The 13,748-nt window shown below is 47.1% G+C and overlaps 1 protein-coding gene across 1 annotated transcript in view; it reads left to right on the top strand.

Moving 5' to 3' along the window:
- Positions 1-11,106, top strand: part of TNKS (tankyrase) — a 172,572-nt gene extending 161,466 nt beyond the window's left edge. Inside the window, exons 26-27 of the mRNA XM_037128794.2 lie at positions 1,594-1,750; positions 5,539-11,106. Of these exons, the coding sequence (XP_036984689.2) occupies positions 1,594-1,750; positions 5,539-5,625 (244 nt within the window). The 3' untranslated portion in view covers positions 5,626-11,106. The remainder of the gene's footprint in view (positions 1-1,593; positions 1,751-5,538) is intronic.
- Positions 11,107-13,748: the final 2,642 nt, after the last annotated feature.

The raw sequence follows: 13,748 nt of genomic DNA, 5'->3' as shown, positions 1-13,748 counted from the left end.
AAAGGAAGTGAGGTCAGGAGGAAGAACAGACTGAGGCTCATCAGGAACTAGCCACAGCCTCGGGACCAGCACGACTGGTTGCTCAGTCCGCGTGACATCTTCAGAGAAGTTCCGTGAAGTAATCCGTGGCCCAGCAGTACATGGTGGGAGAGGAGAGACGAACTTACCCTCCGGCTCCTGTCTTGCACTAGTCAGCACTGGCACCTCCCCCGCACTTTGGGGCAATGCATCTGAGGGATGCGTGGCAGTGCACAAGGCAAGCTGGTGAGCAGGCTGGGCCGGCACTCTCCGCCTGAGCACTAGAACCTGCAGCCTCATGGGCCGAGGGACGGCTCCTGTTGCTTCCCCCACCTCCACAGCCGCTGCAAAGCCCTGCGGCAGGGAGCGGAGGCAGGAGGCAAGGCCTGTCTGGTCAGGCTGTGTGTGACATACGGACTGGCAGAGGCCGTGGCACTGGGCCAGCCAGCCGAGCAGGCAGAGTCTGGTGGTGCCGTAATGCTGCCCACAGTGTGGGCGCGGAGCTCAGAAAGCCTCCTGGTTTTGATCAAAACCCTTTCCTCCGGGTCCAAGAGGGGAATGCAGCTGCAGCCGGGCCGCCTCGCAGAGGGCCAGTAGCATCCCCCTGAGACAGCCACCTCAGCCAGAACCTCATTCTGCTGGGCGTGGCATGATTTTCATTTCACTGAAAATACTCTCTGATCAGTCATATTGCCAAGGTCGCACTCCATTACTAAAAGCAAACTGTTTGCATAAAAACTAGCACCTTTAGCAGTGAGGCTATCTTACTGTTTAGTTTAAATGTGTATGGTTTATATTGAGTCAATGAACTTTGAAGGCCCAGGATGATTTCAGGCTTAGCAGGCCTTGCAGGCCGTAGGATCCCTGTCCCAGTGACTCAGCTCTGCCCTGCAGTGCAAAAGCAGCCATAAACGGTATGTAAATGTGTGTGTGGACAGTGTCAGTACAATGTCATTAGCAGAAACTGATCCGGCAGACCAGGTGGCAGACCAGATCCGGCCCTTGGGCCGAAGGTTGCCTATGCAGCCACCCCCAGCCGATTTAGCACACTTTCTTCCCGGCAGCCTTCTCCTCTGTAGTACTTCATTCTGCCCCCAGTTCGTGTTTCACCCCAATAGTGTCATTTTCAGTCTATGTTTAAGCAAGCATTCTTTGTGTGTGGCCCACTCTTACTCTTGTTTTTCTCATCCGGTTTTTTACCTCCTCTTGAGTGAAACCAAGTCTTCATTTCAGATGCTCTTGCCATTTGCTCGTTTATTCCTGTCCTTCCGTACAAAAACTCGGTTTTCACTAGTATTTTTCTTTTTCCACTGGTCAAAACATACCAGGTATTTTTTGCGATTGGTTTCCAAACCACACCAAAACTACTTCCAACTTCAAGGGTCACTGTTGAGCCTACTGTTTATGGTAAATCAGTATATCACATCTCACCCATCCTGCTCGTAAATATGAAAGGGGCATTTAAATTAACCTGTCTTGTGTTAAGATATTTTTAAATCAGTAAACCTAACAATTATATCAGTTCAAGATTTAAAGCTTCCTTCAAAATACTGCTTTCTTTCCTCTTTTCTTTAGACAAATGCTTTTCTGTAGAGTGACCCTCGGAAAATCCTTTCTGCAATTCAGCACCATGAAAATGGCTCACGCCCCCCCGGGGCATCACTCGGTTATTGGGAGGCCGAGTGTGAATGGACTGGCATATGCGGAGTACGTCATCTACAGAGGAGAACAGGTATGGCACTCCCCAGGTGAGCGCGGAGTGACTGAACATGCCCGTGCAGAGTATGGAGACCATGTAAGAGTTAAAGAAAGCCATTTGATAAAGTACCTACTGCAGCCCTGGCTGGTGTAGCTCGGTGGAGTGAGTGCTGGCCTGTGAACTGAAAGGCTCTGGTTCAATTCCCAGTCAGGGCACATGCCTGGGTTGCAGGTCTCCAGTAGAGGACGCAAGAAAGGCAATCACACAGTGATGTTTCTCTCCTTCTCTTTCTCCTTCCCTTCCTCTCTAAGATAAAAAAATAAAAAATGTATATCTATTGTACTTCTGATAGTATTAGTTGTTTCAGGTCAAAATGAAGATATCTAAATTCTTTGACATCAGCTTTACACACAGAACCAATCCATCAGTCACCTGTCAGCCAAGTAACAGTGTAAACGAGAGGGGCATCTAAGAAGTCAGGTGTGGGACCTCATGCTGCTCTTGAGGCATGCTCTTCCGAACTAATGCTCTGTGTCCTCCTGCCCCAGCATGGCAGTGAAGAGCTAGGAGCAGCTGCCTTGGAGGGGACCTTCTTCGTGGCTGTACTTGCCACAAGATGGTCACATGAGTGAATCTATGTACAGATACTCCTCACCTTACAATGGGGTTACATTCCAATAAACCCATAAGTTGAAAATATTGTAAGTCAAAAAAACATTTAGTACACCTAACCTATTGAACTCTGTAGCTTAGCCTAGCCTTTTCTTTTTTTTAGATCTTACTTATTTTTAGAGAGAAAGGAAGGGAGGGATAAACAAAGGGACAAAACAGTGACTGGCTACACAGCCCCAACTGGGGGCCTGGCCCGCAACCAGGAATCAAACCGGCAACCTTTTACTTTGCAGGCCGGTGCTCAGTCCACTGAGCCACACCAGCCAGGGCAGCCTAGCCTATCTTCAACATTCAGAAGACTTACATTAGCCCACAGTTGGGCAAAATAATCTAACAGAAACCTTATTTTATGGTATGGTATTAATAGCTCGTGCAGTCTATTGAGCACTGCGCTGTAAGTGAAAACAGAACAGTTTAAACTCACCGTTGTGCACAACCAGCACAGACGGGTGTCCTGTGGATGCGGCGAATGTGCAAACAGTAGCCAGAACACCCCAGCAGCACAGTGCGCCGGAGGGCGTGGGTTGTTTCCCCCCGGAACCTGTGGGTGACCTCGAGCTCTGGCTGCCTCTGCCGAGCGTCACGAGAGAGTGTTGTCCCATGTGGCACTAGCTGGGGAAAGATCAAAACTGAAAGTACAGTTTCTGCTGGTGTGCCCCTTCTGCACAGTCAGCACCCTGAGTCAGGGGCCTTAAGTGCATCTGATCGCGGAGCTCACACAGAACGACAGCTCTCAGAGTCGGACGGCTACGGCACATTGAATTCTGCCAACAGCTTGAGGCTCCAAAACAAAATTGTCAACAAGCAGGAAAACTTCCCATCAGTTTCAGCCCAGTACTTAATTTTCACTATACTGCTAAATACCTACCAATTTTTCTAAAAACAAAACAATTTGTCTATACTTAATTGAATTTCAAATGGTTACTAACTTTACTAACGGTAAAGACATGAGGAGAAATAAGAAATTAAATACAACTAATCTGTGGAAACAGTATTTTCTTACATGCCTTCAGTCTTTGCCAGGCGAGGTGTGCTGTCGGGGGAAGAACTGGAAACAAGTCCTGAACTGCAGGAGCGTCCAACCTTTTGGGTTGGACCCCTCTTTGGGCTCCACATTGGAAGAAGAGCCGTCTTGGGCCACACATTGAATGTATTACAACACAGAATCACAAAAAAAGTTTCATAATGTTTTATGTTAATTCACGATTTTCTGTCGGGCCAATTCATAGCCATCCTGGGCTGCACGCGGGTGCAGGTCAGACCCCCCTGGAGTAAAAGTGTGGACTGTGGTGGTGTGGCAAAGTGGCGACCCCTGTTAGGTGTATCATAGGGTTGGTTTGGGGAGCTGGCTTTGTCACTGTCGAGGAAGGGACAGGCGTGTGGAATGGGGGAAGATAAGGGGTAGACTGAGATTGGAGGTGTTGATGTGAACCCATGGTGTCTAATATGTGTTATGTATGTACACGTGTGCATAGGTGTATGTATGGGTTTATGTGTAAGAGCGATACAAGCATGTGTATGCATATGAGTGTATGCGCATGTATTTGTCTGCTGAGAGCAAAGAATCGCCCATAGCAGCGAATACACCTAGAGCTCAAATCTTGGTCTCTAATACCATTCCCCATGGGAAGGATCCAGGCTCTGTGGGAAACTAGCTAATTCCAGGGATGGAGCAGAGTAGGAACAGGTAAGCCTGGAACATCTAGCATGCAAAAAAGTAGCTAAGTAATGAAGTACTCAAAGAAAAAAAAAGATGGGGCATGTCCCAAGGACCCCGAGCCAGCTTGAAGGGACTCCACTGGCCAAATCTGGTTGAGCACCAAATAAGCACAGTAATAAACTTTAAACCATCGGGGGGAAAATAGAAATTCATCATTCTGAAGATAACTAGATAAACAAGTGGAGGGCAAGGTGAGGCTTGTGCTTACAGGAGGAAGCCGAGGGGGGCACAGGGGTCGATGTGGAGGCAGAACTGGGTCTGGGAGACCATCATCCTGCACCCGTCCTGGTAAAAATTTCATCAGGCGAGAATCATCGGTGGATGCTAAATTCAGGGGATACTTTCGACAAGGAAAAGGATATTTTCATGGTCTTCTCATGAGTTAGAAAGGCGGGAGAAATCACAGCAGTTACACGTTGGAGAAGGGGAGCGATACCCGATCCGGTGGTCAGAGTTCGCGGCGCCGTGAGGGACAGGGAGACGCGGAGCGCGCCTCCGGTGTGGTGTTGGGAGCCGGGCACCGCATCCGTGTAGCATTCCGGCCAAAAGCTGCATAACCCCAGTCTCAGCAGGACGAGCGGTGTTCTGTTTATAAAAAACGTGGGAAGACTGGAGTCTTCAAAAATGTCACTGTTATAAAAGACAAAGAAAGGTTTGGAAATCTCCAGATTAAATGAAACTCAAGAGACAACTAACTGAATGTCCTGCCCCCCGATTCGGCTCTGGTACGAAGGAAAAGGACATTATTAGGTCACTGGACACAATTGGAATGTGAATGTAGTTAGGTAAAAGTCTATCAGTATAAAATTACAAGGTTGATCCTGGGCTTGCTTAAGAGAATATCCCTATTCTTAGGGAATAAATATGGGCATATATAAAGAATCATGATATATATATATATATGTATATAGACACACATACATACACATATAGCAAACTCACTGACAAATGGTTTGGGCGAAAATGTGTTGGTGAATCTGTCCATCTGTCTGTCTGCCTGGTATATGCAGAGGAAGGGGAAGCACACGTAATAAAGGAAATGGGATAAATAAGGCCTTAACACTACAGGTATGTGGGCAAAGGGTGTACAGTTGTTTTGGGTACCACTTTCATTTCTGCAACTTAATGTGTAAGTTTCCATTTGTTTCCAAATAAAAAGTGGAAATAAACGTGTCAAATTTTTAAGTTAGAAACTCCAGACTTCATTTTTAAATTAGAAACTCCAGACTTCTGGGTAAATGCTTTGACTTAGTAATTCTACTTCTAGAAATTTGTATTAATGTAATCAACATAAAGAGGTGATTTGATCGTTAGTTCATTTATATGCCTGAGCAAATGCAGTAGAACACCGGTTAGAAGCAGCAGCCTCTGAGGCTTTCCTGCTGTGGCTGCCCTCAGGGTCACCCGCTTCTCTTCCTGTCCCTCGCAGGCCTACCCGGAGTATCTCATCACTTACCAGATCATGAAGCCGGAGGCTCCTTCACAGACTGCAACGGCCGCAGAGCAGAAGACCTAGTGAATGCCCCCCGGTGCAGGCCAGATCGGATTCCAACCTGGGACTGGAGTGTAACGGATCGTTTCCAACAAAGCTGATATTCTCTAAATCCCCGACAGCCTAGAACAAGCTGTCTGTCTTACGAAGCATTGCTCTAGTGATGACTGTAGTATGAGTAACTGATACATACTCAACTGCTGCTGTTCCCTTTGAGGAAATGTTTACAGGGGCGGCCTTTTAATATATCTCAGGCTCACTTCCATTGCAATTATCCGTTTCTAAAGTAAGACTGCTTTGATCTAAACTTGGAAATGGAGAGAAAGAAAACATAACCAATACTTTTCCAAATGTTCACCATTCACACACTACATTTGCTTTGCTTTGTTATATATGGCACATGTATATAACAAGTACGCATACCCAGGGCCATTTTCGGTTTTTCCTAAACATGCGTCATCGGCTTTTTTGTTGTTGTTCTTCTTTGATGATGAGCCAGAGAGCCTTCTCAAGGACACTTTGCACAAAGTCACACAGACTAAAATCAGTAGCAACGCAACCCAGGCTTCTGGCTGAGCAAGACTAGTTTCCACCCTTTTTCCACTTTGATTTATTTCATATCTGTACTTCTTATAAACATAAATTGAGATGGAAAGAAAAACCATCAAGTTTCCGTCCTTTTATTAACTGGCCAGTCTGACAAGGGAAAGGCACAAACATCAGCCTGACTTAGGAACTCCCAAGCTCAGAGAAGGCAGAGGCTCTTGCTCTCTCCCTCCTGCAGCCAGGAGTGTGGGAGCCCCAGGAGCCAGGGGGGGAGGTTTGGGCGGTGCTGCGGTCAGCCTCAGAGGCCAGACTGCGCGGGAGGGCTGGGAAGGAGAAGCCAAGGAGCACGTGCGCAGAGCAGGCGGGTCTGGATGTTGCGGCAGGAAGGCCTGTGGGGACTCCTCGGGCACCTTCTCTCGCAAATGTGCTCCCCCAGAGTGTCGCCCCCCAGATTAGCTGCCTTATTTCCAAATTCAGTCAAACTGTTGTACTTCATTGGAGTCACACAAATTTTACTTTATTGTTTCTATGGCTTAGAAAGCTAGGATTTGAATCCTGTTCAGTAGATAGATGGGCACAAATACAAGGACTTTTTGTTTATTCCAGATTCGGGGGTCATTTTGAGTGAGGTGCTTCCAATAGTTTATGTAGGTCCCTGCACTGAATTTTTGATCCATTTTTTCAAACAGCTTAATAGACAAGGAGAACAAAAACTTGAAACCAAAGCTCTTTCAGTTACTTTTTTAAACCTTACTGTTACTTCATGAAATCACCACTTTGTTTTGCTTGTTTTAATCACCATTGCCAAGTGCACATCGATACTTGTGACGCGTTATCCGTTGCAGCTCTTCCACCCTCCCTTTTCCCTGAATGTCGAATCGGGCGCATCCATTCACTCTGACGTGCTGCGTGCCTACTCAGCTTGGAGGCAGAAGAAGTATGTGGTGTCAAGAAACCAGTGTGGCGCAAACCTGGCGTTTCGCCTTAAAGTCCTGAAAACAGGTTGTTTGTTTTTTAATACAGGCTGGTCAAGCGATGACCTTATTTAGTCGCCTAAATAAAAATAAAGTAGTTACATGCAAAACTCTATAATAGGCTCTTAAAATGACACATCTTGCTTTCTCTCTGGCTCGAGTCCATTGCTAGAACTAGGCATTGGGAACTAGAGTGAGTTTCATAGCTGAGTCTTGCATGGGTCCTCAGAATTCAGTCGAGAATTAGCCTCAGTGTTTGCTTCCGTTGAAGTGTCCGTGGCCCACGCTGGTGTTTGTGTCTTGGCCGCTTGTTCACTAGCACTAGAATTCCACATGAAGCTTCGAAGTTGGATAGTCATTGCGAGGGCTTTCCCCCCCTTTCTTCCTTTTCTGTTGAGCTGTAACACTGGGTTGAAGGCACTGGCATTCTGTGTAGTTTTCGGTCGCTGTGAAAGTGTGTATTACATGCCTCCTCACTTAGATATAGTTCAAGATGGTAAATAACCATGGCTGTGATTTTTAGTTAAGAAAGAGTTAATGTAGTGTAGGTACCAAAAGCCACTCCCCACCTGTGGCCGTGTGTCACTGCCGTCATGCTAACTGGAGTAATGTGTGTGCCGGTTGTGAACTTCAGCCTCACACTTGAAAAGTGAAACCATGCTTCAGTATGTACACTGCCCGTGTTGTGTGCCATGCGTTCCGTGTGCCGAGTAAGGTACTGTGTAAGGGAGACACCCGCGGTGCTGCTTGTCCTTTAGTAATTCAAGCATATAACAGTTCTTGGGAGAATGTGTACGTGTTACTCATCTGCTAAGGAGAGTGGGTTAATTGATATCTCATAGGAGCCAGATACATTTTTTCACCCAAAACTTGAAAACCAAAGGTCATCCTGAGTGCACTCAAATGAGCAAAAGTTGACTACGTTTGGAATTTGCATCTACAGCAATTCGAAAAACCCTCTGGCATGTGAAAGCATGGCACTGAATTGGGCTGAAATCCACATAAGTTCTCGCATTTGCACTATACGGAAACACGAGCAAGCCGAGGACTTCCAGCGTGGCCTGCCGGGGCTGGGCCCTCTGTTCCCCACGCGGAGTGGTAGAGTCTGGCCACAGCCGCCAGCCTCCCGCAGTACTGAGACCACAGGGCTCTGGGCAGGGTGGGCCCAGTTTGCTAGGTGCTGCTAGAGTCAGGCGTAAGTTAAGTGCCCTGGACTGGACACCTCCTTCCCTTTTCCGCAGGTTGCTAGTGTGGGATTATAAATAGCTCCGACATTTACCTTTGACCCCCTCGTTTTCCTGCTTTCTTCACTTTGAGTCTTGCAAAAGGAGACCCTCCCTCCAATTCTGTATCACAGCCAGAACCAGGCATTCGGCCCCCAGTGCTCTGCCCGGAAGATTCTGGCGCGCCGTTAACCAGCGACAGCACGGGACCAGAGTTGTACCTCTGAGGAAAATAACAGCAGCACGGCGGGGCTTTTATTTACCTTTTTTTGTGTGTGTGTGGAATTTGGGATTTCTAGCTTTTCAATCAAATAAGTAGAATAAACAATACTAGAATGTTTTCAGGAAATAGCACCCTTTTGCTCCTCTGAGCCCATGGTAGTGGTTAAACTAATTTCCCTCTGCTCTAAAGTAGCAGAGTGCATTGAGTTACATACAGCAATGCCTGAACATGGCAAATAAAGTCGTATGGATTAATGTTCCGTAACCATAACCTCTATACAAAAAATGGGTGTGCCCCGGAAGGAGAGCGTTAGACCGCACTGAGCGGGCCCGGTTCTTCTCTCTCGTTACTTTGTCTCCCAGTTGTGCGGTGTCCGTCGGATGCTGCTCGCCGTCTTTTTAAGTAGCTGTGCTCTCTGGCCTGCGCGCACGGTCTTTGAAACAGCAGCAGCGTGGGTCGGAAGCGCCTTCCCCCCGTGTGCCCTCCCCCGTGTGTATGATAATCAGCGATAAATGGCCTTCTCACCGAAAGTGCTCGAGCTGTGACACATGTCCTTTGGGCTGTTATCTTGCAGAGTGAAAAAGGTTTTAGTCATTCAGGGAACACTAAGAACTGACATTAATACAGAGTTTCATGTGTTAGAAACTCATTTCAAGACTAAAACTAAACTTGTTTGATGTCAAATCAGCGACAGGAATGAACAAAGTCATTGTGAAGATAACGTTTCAGCTCCACTTGGACTCATCTAGCGTATGACGAGGAAATGCATTTTTTTAAATGACCCTTAAAGATGAGGCTTCTTCAGATACTTTGTGGATTCTGACATTGATAGAAAATTAAATATTCTTCAGAAAGCCTTAACTATGGCAGAAACTTTTTAACCTTTTATATCCTAATAAGTTGTCATTCCGTTTCTTAGTGTTTGAAAGGTGTGTCAGCGAGCCAGGTACAGCTTCGTGTGCATCACACCAGGCGTGCTTTTTTGATGAGGGTGCACTTCTCAAGTCACGCTCTCTCACCTGCAGAGGAGCAGATAGGATCAGCCCACGACGCTCTGTCTGTCTGAAATTCCCCAGCCACCAGATCATCTGGTTTGGAGGAGAAATGCCAGACAGAATTTTAAAACCTGTTAAGTTTTGTGTATGTGGGGAGGCAGCAACAATTCACAAAGTGATACCCTGTATCATCCGAGTGTTGCACAAGCTGTTTTTTAATCATTTTAAAACATAGACCGTGGTGATCCGGGAAGAGCTCCAAGAGGCGCCAGGGCTCCGACGTCTGCCCGAGGGCTCTGTCATCTGCCTGAAGGCTCCGTCGTCTGCCCAGGGCTCTGCCTCTAAGGAAACAACATTCGCACTGTCGGGATGCTTACATTTGGCTCCTCATCCTTTCAGGCTTCCTTTTCCGCTTCACACTCTCCCATCTCCACACCCACCCCGCCACCCATCTTTTCAAACAGATTTCTCCTTCTCCAGAATTCAGATTGTTCTGTCAGTTTTCATCTCTGTGCCCATTTCTGCAGACCCCTGAAAGTGTTTGCGGGGAAATGCAGTTAAACTGAAGGTGGGGTGTCCCGTACTCACTCCTGCGGCCCTCCCAAGGTTCGGGATTCAAAGCTAGAAAACACAACAGTGAAAATCAGAAAGCAACCCAGATCTTCGAGGCCGGTAGCCTAGACCTGGAAGATGAAGACCCTGACTATAGAACCCTTGTATCCATGGCACACAGTGCTTCAACTCGTCACGTGCATATATAATGCCTGCTACTGCTTCCATTGTGTCGAGTTCATCCTGTCTTTGTGATAGTAGTGTTTGTCTTTGATACCTACACACTAAAAAGGTACTTTTATCAGCAAGGTTTCTCAGCATTGACAGAACCAGCGTGGAGGAAACCGCGATGGTTTCCCGGCCCCGGCGTTTGGCGTAGTCCTTGTACTTTCTCATTGTGTTGTCGGTCTGTGTAGTAACCAGTGTGGTGGACTCTGGTTCATTCTTGGTGGTGTGGTGTTTGTTTTTCTTTAATTTTTAGTCTCTGTGTGACCCACCAGTGGCAGGGGGTTTCAGTCCCCTCCTGTTTCTTTTCTGCATTTGTCTATTTGTAGGATTGCCAGATAGAATCCACAACAGCCAGTTAAATTCGACCGTTAGGTAACTAATTTTTTAGCTTAACCATGTTTCATGCATTACCTGCCATATATTTACAATAAAAAAAAATTCTTATTTATTTGAACTTCAAATTTGAGCAGCCTGGGTTGTTTGTTTTTGTTTTGTTTTGCTTCATTTTATTTTATTAAGTCTGGCAACCCTATCGATTTGGTCATGGGAAATCGCTGACAGCATGCAAATCCTTTGCGTCTTCATGATCTTCCATGTGGAGTGGAAGACCAGTTCTCCGTCACCCTCGTGTTCCGAGAGAGGGCACTGAGGGGCTTAACCTGCCTGCATGGTGGGCTCCTATTTAAGGCATCTTTCTGATTATATTTAACCTGTAATTGTGCTTTGGCTAAATGTCTAACTACAGTACTTGTAATTGTTTAATATTCAATAAAAACATTTTTAAAGTATCCTTTATGTGGACAGCACTTAGCTCTGAAGTGTTTTCATTTCCCTGTTTGTTCATTTCAACCTGACCAACCTTAACACAACTGACCCGAAACTGTCAGAATACAAGTAACAGTGGTCCCTCTTGTCTGTCTGGCACGATCTGTGTCGTAGCTGCCTTCTCCTCGCCTTGAAGCCCACGTGGGAGTCACTGAAGTTCAGCAGTCGCAGAACCGTGGATTCCTTTTAGAAAAATCTCTGAAACAAAGGGGCACAGGCCTTGGAGGCTGACCCCACACCAGTGACCAGGGCAGCTCAGAGGTCCTGCCCGGCCTCTGTTGCCCAGAGACTGCCCCCCACCCCCGACCCTGTCACACAGGAGGAGAGAGAGAGAACACCTGCCTCACGCAATGGCAGTCATTCAGTGCCTGGTACACAGGACTGAGAAAACTTTCTTTTTGTCCCCCTCTCCTTCGTCCATGCCTAGTGACTCATTAGCTAGCAAGTGAGAAGCTAGAATTTTACCTAGTTTCTTTGCCAGAGGGATTGTCAGAGTCTCAAGACATCTTGAGTACTTGGAAGCACTCTCCACCCACAAAGATCGGTAGCCATCACTGAGCCCGTTAAAGTGAGCCGGGTGCTTTGTACACATTTCCCAACAACCCTGCCAAGTCGGTATTTGAACCTTCGTTCTACAGATGAAGAAACGGGTCCTCAGACTGGCGAAGGCATTTGTTCTGTATCCCAGAATTCCTTGCACTGTAGACTAAGGTACCAACTGACAGGCCCCACCGCCCCTGGCCGTTGTGTGGAGTGCGGCTGTGTGAGCGGGAATGAAAACGCGACTTGACGGCGTGGCTTTCTGTCACCACCACTCCTGAGATCAGATTCTAACTGCCAGACTCGGGAGCTCCCGTTTGGTTATTGCTGAGTTAGGAAATAGAAATCTGAACTGTGCACAAAAAGCAAGTGGCACTAAAATAAACAGCGCGGAATTGCGGCAACTTGGCTTGGTTACTAGTACAGAATTAGTCCAAGAGCCTGCTCTTACTTACAGCTTGGAACGACTGCAGGTGGAAGGGAGCAGGGGAAGTGTGTGTGTGTGTGTGTGTGTGTGTGTGTGTCGGGGGGAGGGGAACTTACAAATCACTCACAGGATTGGATTTGTTTTCTGCAGAAAACTGCTTCCTAGAAAACTAAGTTCCTATTACTGTACAGGGTGCTCCCCTTTCTCTGAAGGACTTTTTCAACGTCATTGTCTACATTCGTCCATGGTGATTGTGACCCAGGGTCTCACGTTCAGGGCAGCCCACCAGGTTGTGCAGCACTTGGAAACCTTTACTGTTTGGTATGGTTCACTTTTCCTTGAGATTTTAGTCATAAGACAGTACAATAGGCCTCCCAGCTGAAGGGGCACATGGCCCTACGTTGGGAATGATGAAATGCCATCTGTTCCCATCGAGGTGGGACCAAGCCCCCAGGCTGTGGGCATTGGCATCTACCCTGAAGACCTGGATCGAGAAGCAAGTGGAACGAGGTGTGTATGTCTTTATTTTCACTAATTCCCACCTGTCACCGTGCTAATCAAGCAGCTCCGCTTAAGTAAGATGTGTATATGTAGATAAGACGAGAATATGTGGGTAACGTTTTTATTTTTTTAATAGGATTCTTGGCATACTTTTTTCTGGCCACAAGTTGATTTGCAAAGTCTACTCATCTTCACTCTTGTAATCCCTCTTACAAATCCGGAGTGTGTGATGCAAAGCCGGCGGGTGCGCAGGCGCGGGAGCTGTCGGGGAAACCGCGGCGCCATGGCCCACTTGGATGCTTCTCAGGTGCGGGGAAACTCGATGCAGGTCAGCATCTCTACTTTTACACCTGCTGAGGAGGAATACTGCCCACCAAGTGCCTCATAGGGATATCTGGAAGATGTTCAAGGCGTTACAAATCAAGTGCTAGTGGGGTCCTAGCACAGCAGTCAAATAACAAACAACAGCCAACACAGTAACAGCCATCCGGTGTGAATCAAAACTATACCTATGTATTTTTTGGTGTGCCACAGTTTATGTGTGCCATGAGGTGAAAATCGTTGTCCTAAAGCATTCTTAAGATGACGAAATAAAAAGTGAAATTTAACACTATTTACAAATAATTGGTCTGTATTGTGGAATAGTATGCAGCCATTAAGAAGGGGGGGAGAACCGTGTGTGGATTCTGGTCAGTGCAACATAAAATGAGAAGACCCGGCTGAGGATTCACCTGGGTGCCATCGCCTGGGGCAGGAGGGTCTGACCGAGCCAACCCCTTCCCAACTCGACCACGTTGTCCCAACTCGAGAGACCAGGGCGAGGTTCTCCAGCACCTCCCCTGCCATGGGGCAGGAAGAGGAAGTGGCCGAGCAAACAGGGCAGGGCAGGATTGGCAGGGAACACCAGGGGAGATCCTGTCAACCGCCTCACTATAAAACGCACGAGTCAAAGAAAGTAATTACGCCGCAAGTTCATTGTGGTTACTAAACGACGTGGGCTGCAAGGTGGGGATGCGGAGGAGGAACTCCCACTTTTTACTCGTATATGCGCGTTGTTTGAATATTGGGCAGTGAGCACGTTTTCGTGTTAAACATTGAACAGCTTCATTGGTG

Source organism: Artibeus jamaicensis, unplaced genomic scaffold, assembly GCF_021234435.1.
Source record: "Artibeus jamaicensis isolate MK-2021 breed Jamaican fruit bat unplaced genomic scaffold, CSHL_Jam_final scaffold_833, whole genome shotgun sequence".
Lineage (NCBI taxonomy): Eukaryota > Metazoa > Chordata > Mammalia > Chiroptera > Phyllostomidae > Artibeus > Artibeus jamaicensis.
The sequence above is the reverse complement of the archived record's forward strand: the minus strand, read 5'-3'. Positions and strand labels throughout refer to the sequence as shown.